A 16,703-nucleotide genomic window follows, 5' to 3' on the forward strand; every position below is an offset into this window, starting at 1 on the left:
ATTATGGCAACTACCTGAAAGATTTTGGCTTAAGGCTGATTTCAGTATTACACCAAACCACAGGCAACAAGAAATTTCCAACTTAAATGTTCTGCAGGTGAATTCTGGTCCTGATTCCTTTCCTTTGGGTCCCGATGCACATGGTAGGCCAGCACTCACACTCACATGCATCCATTTACTACCTCCTCATGTTCCTCCTAAGAGAAGTGGCCTTACCTTGTCTTTCACATCCAAAGGGCATTTGTTCTCATTGAGAAATTTCAAGGTATCGACGTGGCCATGCCGAGCAGCCCAGTAGATGGCATTGGACCCGCCCTGCAGGAAAATCAACCTGAGGTCACATTTCTAGAGAGCTGACAGCACCAGATGCATGCATCCCTCAGAGTCACTGTATTTCCCCTTCCTGTGTGATGACAAACCCCAGAGGAGCAACTTCCCAGAGGAATAAAACCCTCATTCTATTTTACATGTTTGACAAACGTACTGTGGTTACACAAGATGCTAGCACTAGGGGCACCTGGGTGAAGCAGATAATGGAACTCTCTGTACTACTTTTCCAGCTTTTTTTTGTAAATCAAACATGATTTCAAAATAAACAATTGCTTATAAACAATTATGTTTGCAAACCCTCATCTCCCCACTCTGGTTAGGATTCCCTTACTGCAGAGGGCCAGATCTACTCCACTTACAGCTCTGCTGACGTCTACAGAAGCAGGTAAACACATTTCTGATGAGAATAATTAGATAATAAAACTTTTTCATGTGTGACATCTAACATTGTTGAGTAAATGTGATCGGTAAGAAGTAAAATCTGGGTAGTGTACAAAGAAATGCTGATGTCAAGCAGCAGCGCCAAGGGGAGGATAAATGATAAATGTTTGCCTCTTTAACGCATGTGTCAGGCTGTACCAAGCTGTTTAAAAGCAGCTCATCTTCCTTTACAGGAAACTGAGTAACAAGTTAGGACATACATTTTTTTCCTCTGTTACCCCTATGATTTAAGAGACACTTGAAAATACTTTAAAATTCAATTCATTTCAATAAAAACAATTATGACCTTATCCTGGACATCGATTCTTGAGCCTCTTTTAATGAGCAACTGTAGTATTTGAATATTCCCACAGCCAGCAGCAATGAGTAATGGAGGTGTCCCGTGCTAGAAAAGGCAAGAAAAAAAATTACTAATTTTCAGGTTTGGTAGGAAAGGAAAAGCCCAAACGACGATTGCTGTTCCCACACACCTTCCCCTGTCTCAACAGACATAGAGCTACCGCTGCGTGGCAGGAAGAGAAGACAGGTGGAAGGGTATAAAACCTTTCCTTCCCCTTTTGGATTCTCATCATTGGGGACATTTTCATTAGCAGGATGAGAAGATCTCAAATTTCATGGGTAGAGATATAATATGTGAATGAAGGAAGGCCCTCAATGCAAAATGACCTTATTTGTAACTCAAATCACTTTCTAAACAGAAGTGATTTTCCCCACAGTATGGAGCTTCCAATTGGAAGGGAGAATGGAGAAGCAGATAGGGTCTTTCCTTGGATATGGAAGGGCAAGGTCACTGTGACCCACTCCTCTACCCTGCTGCAGAACAGAACCAGACCTTGTTGGGTTGGTTAACATCATAGTTGGACAATGAGCCCAGAAGGTGCTGCAGGCCTGGGACGTTGTCATCGTTGATGGCATGGATGATGGCTTTCATCACAAAGGAGTCTTCCTCATCCTTGAGAGAGACAGCCAAGATGGAAACAGAGTTACATTGCTAGCCATGCTTTTCTTACCAACATAAAAGAAACCTGTGCTCACTTGTTAACAGGGGCATTCGGAGGAAAGTAAGCCATTTACTCCCCAAATCCATACAGTCACGGAGGGACCTAGGAAGGAATTTTTGCTCCTTCCATGTTGCAAACAAGCACTATCTACTGTTTATCTGGGCTTTAATATCACCTGCAGTATAGCCCAGAGACACAGTGTCCAAGATCCAGATTTCAAATAATGATGATGACAAGTAACCCTTTGTTTCTTAAGAATCTGTCAAAACATAGTGCCTAAAACCACTGTGAAAATTTTTAGGTATAACACAGACTCTCTTCCTAGATAAAGAAAAAGAAAAGCCTATTGCAGCAAAGAAATGATGCCTTTGAATAAGATATTCTCAATTTGCAATTTTTCCAATTACCTAATTGTTTTCTGATCACTTGAATTTCTTCCATTGCTAGGTATAGAATAACATGGCAAAAATCTCTGAAAGCTGGTCCCAATTATAAAAAACAGAAAAATAAAAATTAAAAAAATAGGCTCTAAATAAAGAAAATAAAGGCTAGAAATCAGAAAACTGATGCATTTCTAATTACAAATGAAAAATAACCAGAAGAGTAGTGAACAAAAACTGGAAAAATCTTTGCCACTCTGTCAAAATTCACATTAAAACTAAGGAATCAGCTAGAAAAATCCTAAACAAAATTTCTGAACTTATAAACATAGAATTATGACCACTGGAATTTCAAATCTGGAAAAGTGTATCTACAGAGGCTGAATCTCTGCTTGTGGGGGAGAATGGAGCAAGCATTTCTCTCCATCTGCTTCCTCTTCTCTATAGATCTGAATCCAAACACTTTTCATGTGGGTTTTAGTAATATTTGTATAAAATGCATGTTTAAGAATGCCACTGGTTTTGCTTTTCTATCACAATTCAAGTCAATGACTAAGAGGCATTTACATGAAAGTGCAAGTCAAGAGAAACGGGGAAAACAGAAGGAATAAAGCAGATTGTTATGACTCATCCCCATGATTAGAATATGGAAATGAGGGAATCTGACCTCTGGGAGGGGATCTTTCCACCTGGAGCTCCTATAAGACCCGTGGTCCCTCTTCTACCCTAAACTTTTCACTGTGACACATGTATTGTCTCCCAGTTGAATATTCAGTGATTTCAATTTGCAATCTTTAATCATTCTCATTATCTTACTTAGAGTCACAGTTTTTATCTTTTCACTGGTTGCGCAGCCACCCTCTAACAATTCCCAAACAAAGCCTCCTCTTCTCTCTCTATTCGCTCTAACCTGCTTCACTTTTGCTTTTTTTTTTTTAACATCTCCAATCCCATTTCACTCCACAAGGCTCGATGTGAAGCCTCAGTAAAGCTACTAACTTAAGGAGAAAAAAGGGGAGCTGGTGTTTGCAGTTCCCACCCTGAAGTACTTGGCTCCACCAGGAAAATGCTGACTGTTCAGTTAAAGGGGCAGGGTAGTTCCCGCAGGACGACTGTGGCTGCCTTGTCTGGAGTCCCCTTCACCTCCTGACTTAACAAAGCCCCGTTGTTTGATTGTCAGGGGAAAGTCTTGTTGAATTCGGACGCTTCCACTCATATCTGAAGAGCTTATCTGTGATTAGGTTTCAGTTTGGATTAGAGGGGAAAATAAAGGCTAGAAATTGGAAAATGAATGCATTTCTAATTACAAAGAAAAATAACTAGAGAGTACTGAACAACAAATTTGATAAATCTTTGCCACTTTGTCAAAGTTCATGTTAAAACTAAGAAAGTTGGAGTTATATTCAAGGGCCTTGGGCAGTCAACACCAGGCCAATCATGCAAGCAGGTTTGGCCTTCCAGTCTGCTAGGAGACACATCAGCAAGCAGCACTGCATTCTCCCTGATTCTTTGGTGCGAGTGTGTGGGAAGGGAGTGGCGGCTGTCTGTCCCTCCTGTGCTACTGTTAACCAAGATTCTTCTATGTCAGCGGCTACAGTTCATGCAAATTAGGATAAGCTCTTTTCTCTTCTGCTGGCTAACCTCTCTTTTACCAAAATATCAGTGCGTGTGTCTCTGTGTGTGTGCATTTGCTGTGTGTGTGTGTGTGTGTGTGTGTGTGTGTTGGGGGGGTGGTCTGTGCCTATGTTTGCAACAAGGTGGAGGGTAGTGTTAGAGGTATGGGGCTATGACAGGGGACAGCACCATCCAAATTAAAGAGAAAAAAAGAGGAAAGAAGCAAGAGGGTGCATAAATCAGCACCCCCAAACCCCTCTGAGGGGATCAAGAATAAGCTTGCCATTTCCACAACTTCAGGTTCCTGGGAGGTTGAATGAATAGAACAGCTTGGACATTCTGAGTAACCAGTGCTGAGAAAGGAGCACCAGGGCACACGGGTTTGCTTACCAGAGTATCATCGCTTCTGGCAACACTCATGTTACTTCTGGACAGGAACGACCTGGATAATCTTTGGCACAGTGATATCAAGCGAACGGATTGCTTTTTTTAAAAAAAAAAAAAAAGGGAGAGCAGGGAGAAAAAAGGTAGGGTGAGAGGAGGAGAGACAGCTTATGTAACAATTGTCAAATGAGTACAAACGACAAAGCCTTCGAGATGGTGTTCATTGCTATCAGCACGTACTCTCCCAGGGTGGGCAGTCCTACAGCAGATTGGGTTGCATTTGCTTAAAGAATAATTTTAAAGGTCTTATAAATCAAGACAATAGGATATAGAGATTCTCCTTCCACGTTTCATTATTGAACTATAGAGCTGGACACCCCACATCCTTTCTCTCTCTATATTTTCTTCTCTGCTCTTTGGAGAAGCTGATCTGACCCTTGGTCCCCCCTCAGAGAAGCACAGACTGCAGGGGCCTTGCTCTGTGTCCTTTGTGCCACATAAGCAGTGATGGTAGACAATGTGATAACCAATACGCAACAGCTGTTGGAAGTGAACAGCTGGGGGACCTCTTAGTCTATAGAACAAACATCTCTGCATTTACTCTCAAAGGCAAAAGTACAGTTAAAGAATGAGAGCGAGAAAGAGAAATGGTTGCTCTCTCTCTATTTTAAGCCTAATTCTAAGGACTTTTGAGAATCTAGTGCTGTGGTCTTCCTCATCCCTACCATGGCACCCCAAAATTGGTAGGTGTGAAAACAAGGTACATTTCTGGCCCTAAGCTGGGAAGACACGGTAGGTACCCACTTCCTCTGGGTTTGACATGACCCTGGGCACAGGAAACCATCCCATCACCTTCTTAGCCCTGAAGTGTGATTTGTTCCAGGAGGTCTGCAATGCCTTCAGAGCTATGTCCCACCCAGCCCCTGTGGAGGCCATCCACACTGAAGAAGGAGAACAGGCCACCCTGCAAATGCTCACGGCCCCACCCCACCCCCACTCCAACCACTCACAGATAAAGGCTGGGCTGAGAGACCCATTTACCCAAGTTACAGCACAAATGTAATCTCATGCTGCTTACTACAAAGAATGAATTTATATGAAATGTGGCTTGTAGTATTAGAAAAAGATTTCATTATAATTTTACAGTGCTGCTATAAAAATTTACACTGAGAATAGTTTTGAGGAAAAAAACACAAAATTACATTTAATGGTATGAGTTAAAGTGACTAAAATATTGTTTTTGCTTGTTTTTGAAAATAGAGTACTGGTGCAGAAGACTACAGGGTGGATTAAAAAGAGGAAAGGATGTATTTTCCATTTTATCAGTATCAGAGGAGACGGACCCTGACCACACACTGCTCTACACAGGCAACAGAATTTGTTAATCCCTCCACAACAAACAATCTTACTTTCCATTTTTTCCGGGCTGCAAACTTCTTGAATTTCTCCATGTTTACTGCTGATGCTTTTCTACTAAGTGCCTGTTGTGTATCTTTAGGCTAAAATAAAAATCCAAGAAAAAAAATTAAAGATCTCAAATTACGAAAATGTGTTATATGACAATTTCTTGAAACATCTCCTTATTCAGGATGCTTACACATTCACCTTATTAAATTAGCATAAGAAGTTGGGATAACATGGAATACCTAGGCACCTAGTCTTAGCGGGCTCACTCTTCTGAGGGTTTCATATCATCCATGAACACTGGGGAGAAGTAGAGCTTGGGGTCAAACTAAATCACGACTTTCCACACTGATAGTTTGGGAATGGTAATATTCATGGTGAGGCTATGTTATGAGGCATTCGAACTTGGGTATCTTCAAGTAATGTAGAGTTGAGAGGGATCTCAGAGGTCAGCAAAGTTAGTTTGGCCTATAGCAGGAGAATTCCTTGTATTGTATCTTTTTCAGTAGATGTATTTAGCTTTTGTCCTCCACCTCTGGGAGGAGGAGACACCATAGCTGGCTAGGAGAACCCAGGTAACCACTGGGAACTTGCACAGCAAAGCTATTTGCCCCCAGAGCCTGATTCTGTGATGTTCACTTCTCTGTTTCATGATTTTATTCTGTAACTATCATACTTTCCCACCCTTAGCCCTTTCTGCCCTGGATTGAAGATACTTTAATCCAAATGTCAACCAGGCCAGGCAGGTAATGTAAAGGTGTAATGTTCCAGGGGGCCCGGTTCCCCAGCACCAAGGCACCTGTGCCACTTCCCGAGGCCACATGGAATGAGGGCTCAGTGTCAGCAGATCTTCAGATTTCCCAAGAGAAGCTGGAAATCCAGATTTGATTGATATTTACATGCTGGAATCAACATAAAATTTTAAATATACTGTTTGGGCCAACACCTCACAGGTCACTTCAAACATACTTGTCGAGTGGGCTTGACCTTTTACAATCCTGCTCTGTGCTGGCTTATTCCTCTCTCCCCACCTCTGGGATCATTAGGATACAGTCTAACCTGTCAGCTTTTCTTAAAATATGATGCAAATAGCAAACTTAACACTCCAGGTGTGACGTGTGGTTAGCAGTACTCTATGACACATGAATACCAGGGTGCCCAAACCAATCACATAGAAAGTGATCTAAACAGTTTCGTAATATGCAACTCACCTTGATCCAGGGATGCTGCAAACTATCTTGAATTGTCATTCTCTTCCTTGAGGGGAGGGGGAGAAAGAAAAAAATGCTGTGACCATAGCAGCAAATACTAAGGTTGTTTTCATGCTGGCTGGGCCTGCCAAGCAGACACTCTGGAAAATGCAGTTCAGGGAAGAAAGCCAAAAACAACATCAGTCTTTTTGTGATTATTTCACTGTGCCTGCAGGGACTGACTGAGTGGGGGCAGAGGGCCCTGCTTGCATTTTCTGAAGCGTTTCACATGGCATGCTGCCCTCTGGCAGATGAAGCAAGCAGGGTCTGAGAAACGTGGCCCTATGCATGGAACAGACACAGGCTCTGGGCTGGCTGAGGCCGTGGCCAAGCACCTTTCAGGAACATGGACACTCACTTTGGATCCTTGACCAGAAGTCTTCTTATGAAATCTTTGGCTAGGGCACTGGTATTACTGAAGTATTCGTCCTCAAATTCGTAGTTGACAGCGGATACATTTGCTAACGTTTCTTGCTTAGTGTCTCCAAGAAATGGGGAGGCCCCACTTAGGCTGTTAAAAATAAAGTTGGGCACAGAACATTAATGATGACCCCTTGGTGTTGTTATTTTGCTCCTATAACATCTGGAGTGTGGAATAAGATTATAATCTGGTGCTCGAATAGTCACTTTAGAGTTTGATTATATTTCATAGGGCTTTAACTGTCAGGAGCAAATGCTTCAGCTTCAGGCAAAAGCATTCACTTAACAAGTTAATTTGGAACAGCGTCTGGTAGTTTAAAGGAAACCTGTTTTCTCAGCAGTGATGGACAGCTATGCTTTCCTTCAGTGATTATGCTACAGTTTCTGATGACTCATTTCGAATTAGGAGAACATGTTTAATTAGTATAAACTAAACATGTTTTGGGGGTGTAAAATGAATATGTTTACATCAAAAGCATGCATAAGCTGAAGAGATCAACCCAGCACATTTAACGGTTAATTAAACCTATGGTCTCATAGAAGAGAAGAGAGTATGAGTTTTGAATTCTGGTACTTACAGGATGTAGGTTATTACCCCGATACTCCTAAAAACAAAACAAAACAAACAAAAAAACATGTCAGAAGAATAGTCAAATAAATCAGAAAGCAAACAACACCAAGGACATACTCCTTACCACATATCTGCCTCAAGACCAAGAGGTTCATAGTTGACTATCTCAGGAGCTAAGAGGAAACAAACACTCATTTAGCTTGGGAGGAAGCAAACTAACCGATTCTATCTTCATGCAACAACCAGGAACATGTACCAGGGAAAGAATCTTCCAGCAGGGGAGGTTTGCCAGAATAATGTTTATGAGATGTAAATGACCACAGGAGCAAAGAAACTTACCGACGAACTCTGGAGTCCCAAATATGTTTTTAAATTCATTTCCAAAGTCAATTTTATGGGCCAACCCAAAGTCAATGATCTTGATCCGAGGTTTGGGGACATTTCTATCCAAAAGCATTATGTTCTCAGGCTTGAAAAAAAGAGAGAGATAAATAAAAAGCTATGATATGTTATGCTGAGGACAAGATGGCAGAACAGTTCTTCTCTTCAAAAAAAAAAAAGGCCGAAAATTAGGGAAGAAAGGGTGGTTGGAAGAGAACAGGAGGAAAACACATGTCTTGCTCTAGGTTCTCCCTGAAGCAGGCCTGAGACAAGGATTCGGATGCAAGTGGGTTATGTGGGAGGGGACACCAGGAAACACTTGGTAGGGGAAGCAGATACAGGAAACAGAAGGAAGCTGCTATGAGGTTCCTATCAAGGTGGGGGTAACTGGGGGAATGGGAGAGGAAAAGAACTCAGCGTTATTCCAATTGTAGCATGAGGGAGCTGGGGTCTTTATCCACCATCTCTCCATCCTCCATGGCTGACAGCTGCTTCTGTGGAAATTTTTATTTTGCATTTCCAGCTCCCAGGGCCAGAAACAAGATGCCAGGAAGAGTCACAGGTATTTGCAGCAAGCCCTCTGTTAGGCTGTATATGAGTGTGTGCCTTTGCACGTTGTTTGTGGGGCCAGGGGGGACATGAATGGGACATTGACAGCTCTGCTACAAAAGAATGGGGAAAATCCTCCCTCCTCTGAAATCCTATCCCAGCTCTACTGGTCTGAATCAACTACTCGGATGGAGCACACGCTGCTTTACCAGACCACTTCTCGCTGCCTTGAACTGGAACCTCCCACCATTGCCCCTTCCTATTGCTCCTGTTGTGTCTTCCCTTCCCAAAGAGACTACACCTCTGTCATGGCTGGGAGGACGGCTTACATGCCCTTTCATCTCCAACAGCGTCCTGCATCCAGCCAGGCAAATGCCCCAACTAGCCAATCTGAGTTTGGTTTGCTTGATTATTGGTGGCAGAGTCAGGCCATAAGCCTTTGCATCACTCAACACATTTTCTATCTTAACATGCCCAGAGCCACAGAAGGAACCGGTGCCAGTCACTGGCTGCTGGCTAATGTCCCAGTAGCCAAGAGCAGCCCCCTTACTAAAAAACCTGGCTCCTAAGACCCCTTGTATTCGTTACCAAGAATTCCAGAATGTGGCCAGGCACGGCAGCTCACGTCTGTAATCCCAGCATTTTGGGAGGCCGAGGCAGGCGGATCACGAGGTCAGGAGATCAAGACCATCCTCGCTAACACAGTGAAACCCCGTCTCTATGAAAAATACAAAAAATTCGCCGGGCATGGTGGCGGGCACCTATAGTCCCAGCTACTCGGGAGGCTGAGGCAGGAGAATGGCGTGAACCCGGGAGGCGGAGCTTGCAGTGAGCAGAGATCGTGCCACTGCACTCCAGCCTGGGCGACAGAGCGAGACTCTGTCTCAAAAAAAAAAAAAAAAAAAAAGAATTCCAGAATGTAATCAATTATCGTTAAGCCTCTATCCCACAAAAAGGTTAGCCATCCCAGTGGGAGGCATGTACTCTATGCTTGCCGATTTATATTGATAATTCTGTTTGTTAAACTGGTACAGGAAAAATAATGTAACTCTTTCAGATGCCTCAATTTTTCTTAGCAGAGGAACCACCAAGGCTGTGATCTGCACAAGCTTCTATCTGGCTTACACTTTGAAACGTACCTTAAGATCAAAGTGGGCGATTTGAAGGGAGTGCAGGTAGTAAACACCATTAAGAATTTGTTTGAGAAATTCAGTTGCTTCCTCTTCAGTTAAAGATTCCTTTTCAGCTAAGAAGTCAAACAGCTCGCCACCTGCAACGCTGAGAACCCGGAAGCAGAGGTTATTGGTAACAATTCTGTTTCATATTGATTCCTTCTCTTATAGACTATTGGTGCGCTCAGACTTCAGACAAGAAAACAGCATAAAGACTATGCTGAAACCGCCAAGCATGGAGTCAGAATTCTCTGTGCAGGTTGTTGACAATTCTGCATTCAGACACATTTGTGCTTGAAAGCACTTGGGAACCATTTTCCTAAGGTCCCGTGTTCACAAATGAGAGGAGGCGCAGAGATGAAACATTGTGAAGAAAATATCAGTGTATCTTTAAAACATTTTAATTAAACATATTTAGAGGTGATGTCTTAACTCTAATGACGAGAAAAAATCTGCAAGCCAGCTTTGTACAGAATTTATAGTGCATATCTTCTTATTTCAATTAGAGAGTATCTGAAAAGTTCATAACCTGCATGTTTAATTAATTCTTTAAAACTCAAATTCACAATATACAGTCTGATAAGGGATTTTTCCTTTCTTGTTTAGTATTGGTTTGTATGTAAATACTAACACATTTATAAAAATCACATTTAGTAGCCCGGGCGTGATGGCTCACACTTGTAATCCCAGCACTTTGGGAGGCCGAGGCGGGCGGATCACAGGGTCAAGAGATTGAGACCATCCTGGCCAACGTGGAGAAACCCCGTCTCTACTAAAAATACAAAAAAAAAATTAACTGCGCATGGTGACGTGTGCCTGTAGTCTCAGCTACTCAGGAGACTGAGGCAGGAGAATCGCTTGAACCTGGGAGACAGAGGTGGCAGTGAGCCGAGATTGCGCCACTGCCCTTCAGCCTGGTGACAGAGCAAGACTGTCTCAAAAAAAAAAGAATACATTTACAAAAAAAGCAAAATGTATGTGGTTGGTTGTGGATTTTTTTAGTTTGTTTCTCTGTCCAGACTGTAAGTGGGTGGAGGGGAGTGGTCAGCACCTCCCACCCCAGCTGATGGCTACTGCTGTATGCCCCACTGCCCGCACAGAGCCAGGCACACAGCAAGCATTCAAAACTTTATCAGGTGGATGGACGAACAAGCTCCCCTAAAAACTCCACGGTAGCGATGAATGGCAAATAACAGGGAAGTTTTAATAAGAGTTTTTAGAAGTTAATCTTTATCAAGTTTAACCATACATTCACAACATAATAATTAAGTGCAATTATGCACAAACTGCTGTATTCATTATCTTTCTTAGGGCAAGAGCGCTCCCTAAACATTACACCTTCCGCATCTACATCCATTCAGAGTAAGAAAATTGGTGCTCATAAGATCAGATAAGAATGACAAAAAAGCTGTTTTCTTAGAAGTTTCAGATCCCACACGCCTTCACCCTCCGGGTCAGTGTTTTCCTTAGCATGGTCTAGAGTCCATGGGCATCAGAATTGTTTGAGGATGCTTTAAAAATGAAGATTCTGAGCTTCACTTTCAATCTGCTGTGTGAGGGCTTCCAAGAATGGTGACCAGAAAACTCAGCATTTTTAACAAGTACCTGAAAAACTGAGACCATTTTCCCACGTCTTAATTCCACGCTCCTGCTGCAGGGCCTCCCACTGGTTTATGGGGATGGTGGAGTGACTCTCCTACCCCCAGGGGCCTGGCAGAGGTAGCCACACCCTCCTGTGAACAGTCTACAGGCCTCCCCTATCCTCCAGGGGACACAGCAGGGCCTGGGCCCAGTCAGGATGCCGAGGAGTCCAAGCGAAAGGTGTCCTGCATGGACCCTGCCTCAGGAGTGGCCTTGCTCTCCTCCTGACCCCTCCCTGCACTCCCCACCCTCTCTTGGGAGATGCAGTCTGCCCCCACCCTCTCCCCTCCCAGGTGCCCTTGGCCTCACAGCCCCCACACTGTCTCCCCATGGAACAAGGCAAGGCCTCCCACTTCTCATTTTTGCATCTTATTCTTAAAACAAACAACAGGGGGAGAGAAAATCCTTCAACTATGGGGGGGAAAAAGAAAAAGTGGGAGATTGTGAACCAACCCCACCCAAAGAAAGCTCTCCCATCACACCTGGGTCTCCAGCCCTGGCTTCTGTGCTCTCTGGGGCACCCCGCACCACTGGGGCTGACTCAGGCACCGCGGCCACGTGGTGTGGAGAAGTCAAGTGCCCGCATCCAGTCCAAGTCTTAACTTCTGCCATGCGCTCACCCTGAAACCCGGAAGGTTATCCCTTCTTTTGAGCCTCATTTCCCCAAAGAGGAGTCATAAGACCTCTTCCCTTGAAGGTTATGAGGATGAAAGGTAATAGACATGTGTAACTGGCAAGGCTGGCACATGGGTAAGGTCCAGCTTGCGGGAACGAGTATTGTTATAAAGAAGGCCACTGTCACCCCTGTAGCATACCACTGCTTCCTACAGGATCCAATATGAAAGCCCCTTCCTGCCCGCTCCTCCTCCTTAAACTGGTCCAATGGTTGAGCCTAACCACTGTGCTTCCCAGGAGGAAGGTAAGGGGAAGGAAGTGAAACTTCTGCTGTGAATGTGGTGCCCAGCTGCCGGCTTTCTCTCCGTGGCCCTCTTCAGGGCCTCCCGACCCCACCTCACTCGCACTCTGCTTGTGTTGTCATAGAGTACAGAGATGCATTTTTCAGACAATGAGAAACGTCTGGAGTTTGGCTGCCTGGTTGGGGTGAATCTTCCAGGACCCACACAGCCGGCGCAGCCTGCTGGCCCTGAGTCCTTTCCAGGGGCTCCACTGTCCAGCCTTCTGGCAACCCCATGCTGCCCCGGCCTTAGGCTTTGCCGCTGTTCTCTGGCCAGGTTTCTCTCCCTCCCTGACAACCTAAGCTTTCTTCGGATCCACGATCTCCTTCTCCTGCTGGCTCCGTCTTCTGTGAGGCAGGATGGCAAAAACGAGGGGACCGTGGTTCAAATCCTGCCAGGACCTCCAACCTTGCTGAGCCTCTGACTCCCCTTCTATAAAATAAAGGGTAACATCATAGCTTACGGAGTCGTCCTGAGGTTCCAGGACATGTAAAGACCCTTAGTGCTCAATAAATGCTGCTATCTTTCTTCCCATGTGGCTTCAAACCAGAAGTCCTCCCATGGCAGCAGGGGTGTGCTGGTGAGGGTTTAACAGCAGGCTCTTTGGGGTTGGGGTGGGCAGAGCCCATTCCCGAGGTGTCACATTCCCACCATGGCCGTCTCAAACTCCCCACGTGATGTCAGGGACGGTGGGTGGAGTTGGGGAGGGAGGGGCACTGGAGCGGTGACCTGGGTGAGCTGGGATTGACACGGCACTGCCAAGCAGCCACCTGGCCTGCCATGGCATTCCACATTTTTCCAAAGACGGTCTGACAGCATCTCATCCTCATGCTCTTCTGCACCGTGATCGTGCCATCCTCCCTCAGGCAGTGGGCAGCATCTGTGGCTCTACCTCTTGAATGTGGGCAGGCCCCGTGACCACTCTGACCAATGGCACAAGTGATTTTGCCAACTCTGCTGCAGCTTTTCATGGACTGGGGGCCTCCAGGTCCCACCTCCTGAAGCCCTCAGGTAAGACGCAAGAAGTATGATGATGCCAAACCACTGTGCCATGTGGAGAAACCCAGGAAGAAGAGATGTCCTTGGAGAACAAGGCCAAGGAGCCTTGAGCAAGGAAGGCACCTTAGAAGGGGACCCACCAGCCCGGCAGAGGCCACAGAGGTCAGAGAATGTCCATTCAGTGACTGATCAATGAGGGAACATAACAGGGCCTGCCAAACTTCTACCAAGGGCAGATCCTAGATATTTTAGGCTTTGCCAGCCTTGCAGTCTGTCCCAACTACTCAGCTCTGCTAATGTATCATGAAAGCAGCCACAGATGACATGTACATGATGGGTGTGGCTGTGTTCCAATAAAACTTTAGTTACAAAATAGGTGGCAACCTGGGTTTGGCCTAGAGGCCATAACTTGCTGACCCCTGATATAAAGACTAGGTCATCTCAGCCCAACCTGGGGCAACTCTCAAGGGTCATTCTGGCCCCAGAACTCCCTGTTGGCCAACTGGGGCTGCCACTAAACCCATTCGTGCTCCCTTCTCCTCCTCTCCAAATCTTGATCCTAAGTACAGTTCTTAATAAACACCATGCACACTCTTCTCCATCTCAGAGTCTGCTTCCCAGGGAACCCAATCTGCATCCCACTGGGTCTGGGGTAGTTTTTTACATAGCCATAGAAGGCTGGAACATGCACCATCTTGAACTGGGCTTGTTTACTAGGCTCAGCCAATGGAAATTAGGCTTGCCCTTCTCTGGCCTGGTCATCTCGTGCCTTATTCAGTATCTGTATCCTCAGAAACTCAACTACACAGGAGTAAGGACAATGAATAACCCTGGAACCCCAAGAGTTAGGGACCAGGACTGCAAAGTGGTAGTGCCTGATCAAGACTGGGAGAAGGAGAGCACTAGTTGATCCTCTTAGTTTTCATCATTGACCCTTCTCACAAGTCCCTGTTCAAATCTCAACTAGTTATGAAGCAGTCCATGTCATGGCTTGTCCAGGCAGCCAAGTCCTTCAGTTAGACATTAGAAAGGTTAGGAGAGCCCCTAACCCACTAGGTCAGGACTTATAAACTGATGCCCAGAGGCTCTATGTATTCACTCCATCCCCCCTCACCCATACACACATATACTCATCTTCCTTCATATCTACATATGTACACATCCCCTTTCATCCCTACATACCCATCCCCTTTCATCCCTACATACTTCATCCCTACATTTCCTTCATTTCTACATATGTACTCATATTCCTTCATCCCTACATATGTACTCAATCGCCTTCATCCCTACATATATACTGATCACCCTTCATCCCTACATATATACTCATCCTCCTTCATCCCTACATGTATACGAATCTTTAGTTCTACCTAAGTACTCATCCTCCTTCATTCCTACATATATATTCATCTTCATCTTACATATATACTCACCCTCCTTCATCCCTACATATATACTCATCCTTCTCATCCCTAATGTATACTCATCTCCCTTGATTTCTACATATGCACTCATCCTCCTTCATCCCTACGTATATACTGATCACCCTTCATTTATACATATATATATATACTCATCCTCCTTCATCCCTACATGTATACTCATCTTCCTTCATTTCTACATATGTACTCATCATCCTTCATACCTACATATGTACTCAACCTCCTTCATCCCTACATATATACTGATTCTCCTTCATATCTACATATATACTCATCCTCCCTCTTCCCCACATATATACTCATCCTCCTTCATCTCTACATGTATACTCATCTTCCTTCATTTCTATATAGGTACTCATCTTCCTTCATTTCTACATAGGTATTCATCCTCCTTCATCCCTATATATATACTCATCCTCCTTCATCCCTACATGTATACTCATCTTCCTTCATTTCTACATATATGGTCATCTTCCTTCGTCCCTACACATATACTGATCACCCTTCATTCCTATATATATATACTCATCCTCCTTCATCCTTACATACACACTCATCCTCCTTCATCCCTACATGTATACCCATCTTCCTTCATTTCTACATATGCACTCATCCTCCTTCATCCCTACATATGTACTCATCCTTCTTGTCCCTACATGTATACTCATCTTCCTTCATTTCTACATATGTACTCATCCTCCTTCATTCCTACATATATACTGATCACCCTTCACTCCTATATATACTGATCCTCCTTTATCCCTACATATATACTCATCCTCCTCCATCCCTACATATATACTCATCCTCCTTCATGTCTACATATATACTCATCTTCCTTCGTTTCTACATATACACTCATCCTCCTTCATGCCAATTCATGAAGGCAGATGTTTTTGCCATGAACTCTGCTTATAAAATCTTAGGTAATTAATCAAAATTATTGAAACTAAATGATTTCAGCAAATATTCGGGAGCACGATAAGCATTGTTTGGTGATTTATTCCCTGTTTGGCCCCCAAATCTCTGAAGGTAGAAAATGACTTGAGGATTTTTCACATGCATGCTGAGAACCAGAACTCAAATGCTCACAATGTTGCTGAACAGCAGAATCTGGTTAACAAGGGAATCTGTCAAAAAACCTTGCGCTTTTTCTCTTTGTTCCAAATTCTACAATGTGCTTAGGAAAAGGGAGGCTGACGGAAGGAGAGATGAGCAGTCTGTGCAGCAGATTTAGAAAGCAAGTTAACCTCCTTTATTAGGCCTTTGAGTCAGTGTTTTAAATCACGGCTTTATCAGGGAAATCGTGTGAAATGAATACTAATGAACATTTGCTGTTTTCACCAAGAGAGCTGGAAAATACCACGGTTCTTTCTCTTCCCAACGTGTCTTTTACTACCACCAAAGCCTCCCTAAAAGTTGGCCATGACAGAAGGTATTTAGGACATGTCACTACATGAAAAACACAGTGGGCCTTTTAATAATGCAGGAGAAGGTATTGCAAGATTCCATTTTCTAAATTAAAACATTCTGGAGGGTTCCTGACTTTTGCTAGGAATTGCCCAAAATATAACAAGACTTGATTTGGGATCCACTCTGGTTATCATCTAAGCTGCAGAGGACCCCTGTCTACATACTAATTACCCCGTGAGGCCCATTTCAAGGCAAACGTTAGGTTTCTTCAGAGTGGAAGAAATCAGGCACCAAGTATGCTCCCCCAGGGCACACCTTCGAGGCCTAGCTCCTAGGTCCCAAAGCCCTGGGAGGC

General features: G+C 44.2%; 1 protein-coding gene across 8 annotated transcripts in view; it reads right to left on the reverse strand.

The window, feature by feature from the left end:
- DAPK1 (death associated protein kinase 1) overlaps positions 1-16,703 on the reverse strand; it is a 210,668-nt gene that overhangs the window by 58,935 nt on the left and 135,030 nt on the right. For all 8 annotated transcript variants that reach the window (XM_063636281.1, XM_063636279.1, XM_063636283.1 and 5 more), the window contains 11 exons: positions 9,865-10,003; positions 8,135-8,264; positions 7,920-7,968; positions 7,803-7,829; positions 7,163-7,315; positions 6,766-6,811; positions 5,560-5,649; positions 4,157-4,249; positions 1,604-1,723; positions 1,058-1,156; positions 217-315 (listed from right to left, as the gene is read on the reverse strand). In XM_063636281.1, coding sequence (XP_063492351.1) covers positions 217-315; positions 1,058-1,156; positions 1,604-1,723; positions 4,157-4,249; positions 5,560-5,649; positions 6,766-6,811; positions 7,163-7,315; positions 7,803-7,829; positions 7,920-7,968; positions 8,135-8,264; positions 9,865-10,003 — 1,045 coding nt within the window. The remainder of the gene's footprint in view (positions 1-216; positions 316-1,057; positions 1,157-1,603; positions 1,724-4,156; positions 4,250-5,559; positions 5,650-6,765; positions 6,812-7,162; positions 7,316-7,802; positions 7,830-7,919; positions 7,969-8,134; positions 8,265-9,864; positions 10,004-16,703) is intronic.

The sequence above is a fragment of the Symphalangus syndactylus genome, chromosome 3, assembly GCF_028878055.3.
Source record: "Symphalangus syndactylus isolate Jambi chromosome 3, NHGRI_mSymSyn1-v2.1_pri, whole genome shotgun sequence".
Taxonomy (NCBI): domain Eukaryota; kingdom Metazoa; phylum Chordata; class Mammalia; order Primates; family Hylobatidae; genus Symphalangus; species Symphalangus syndactylus.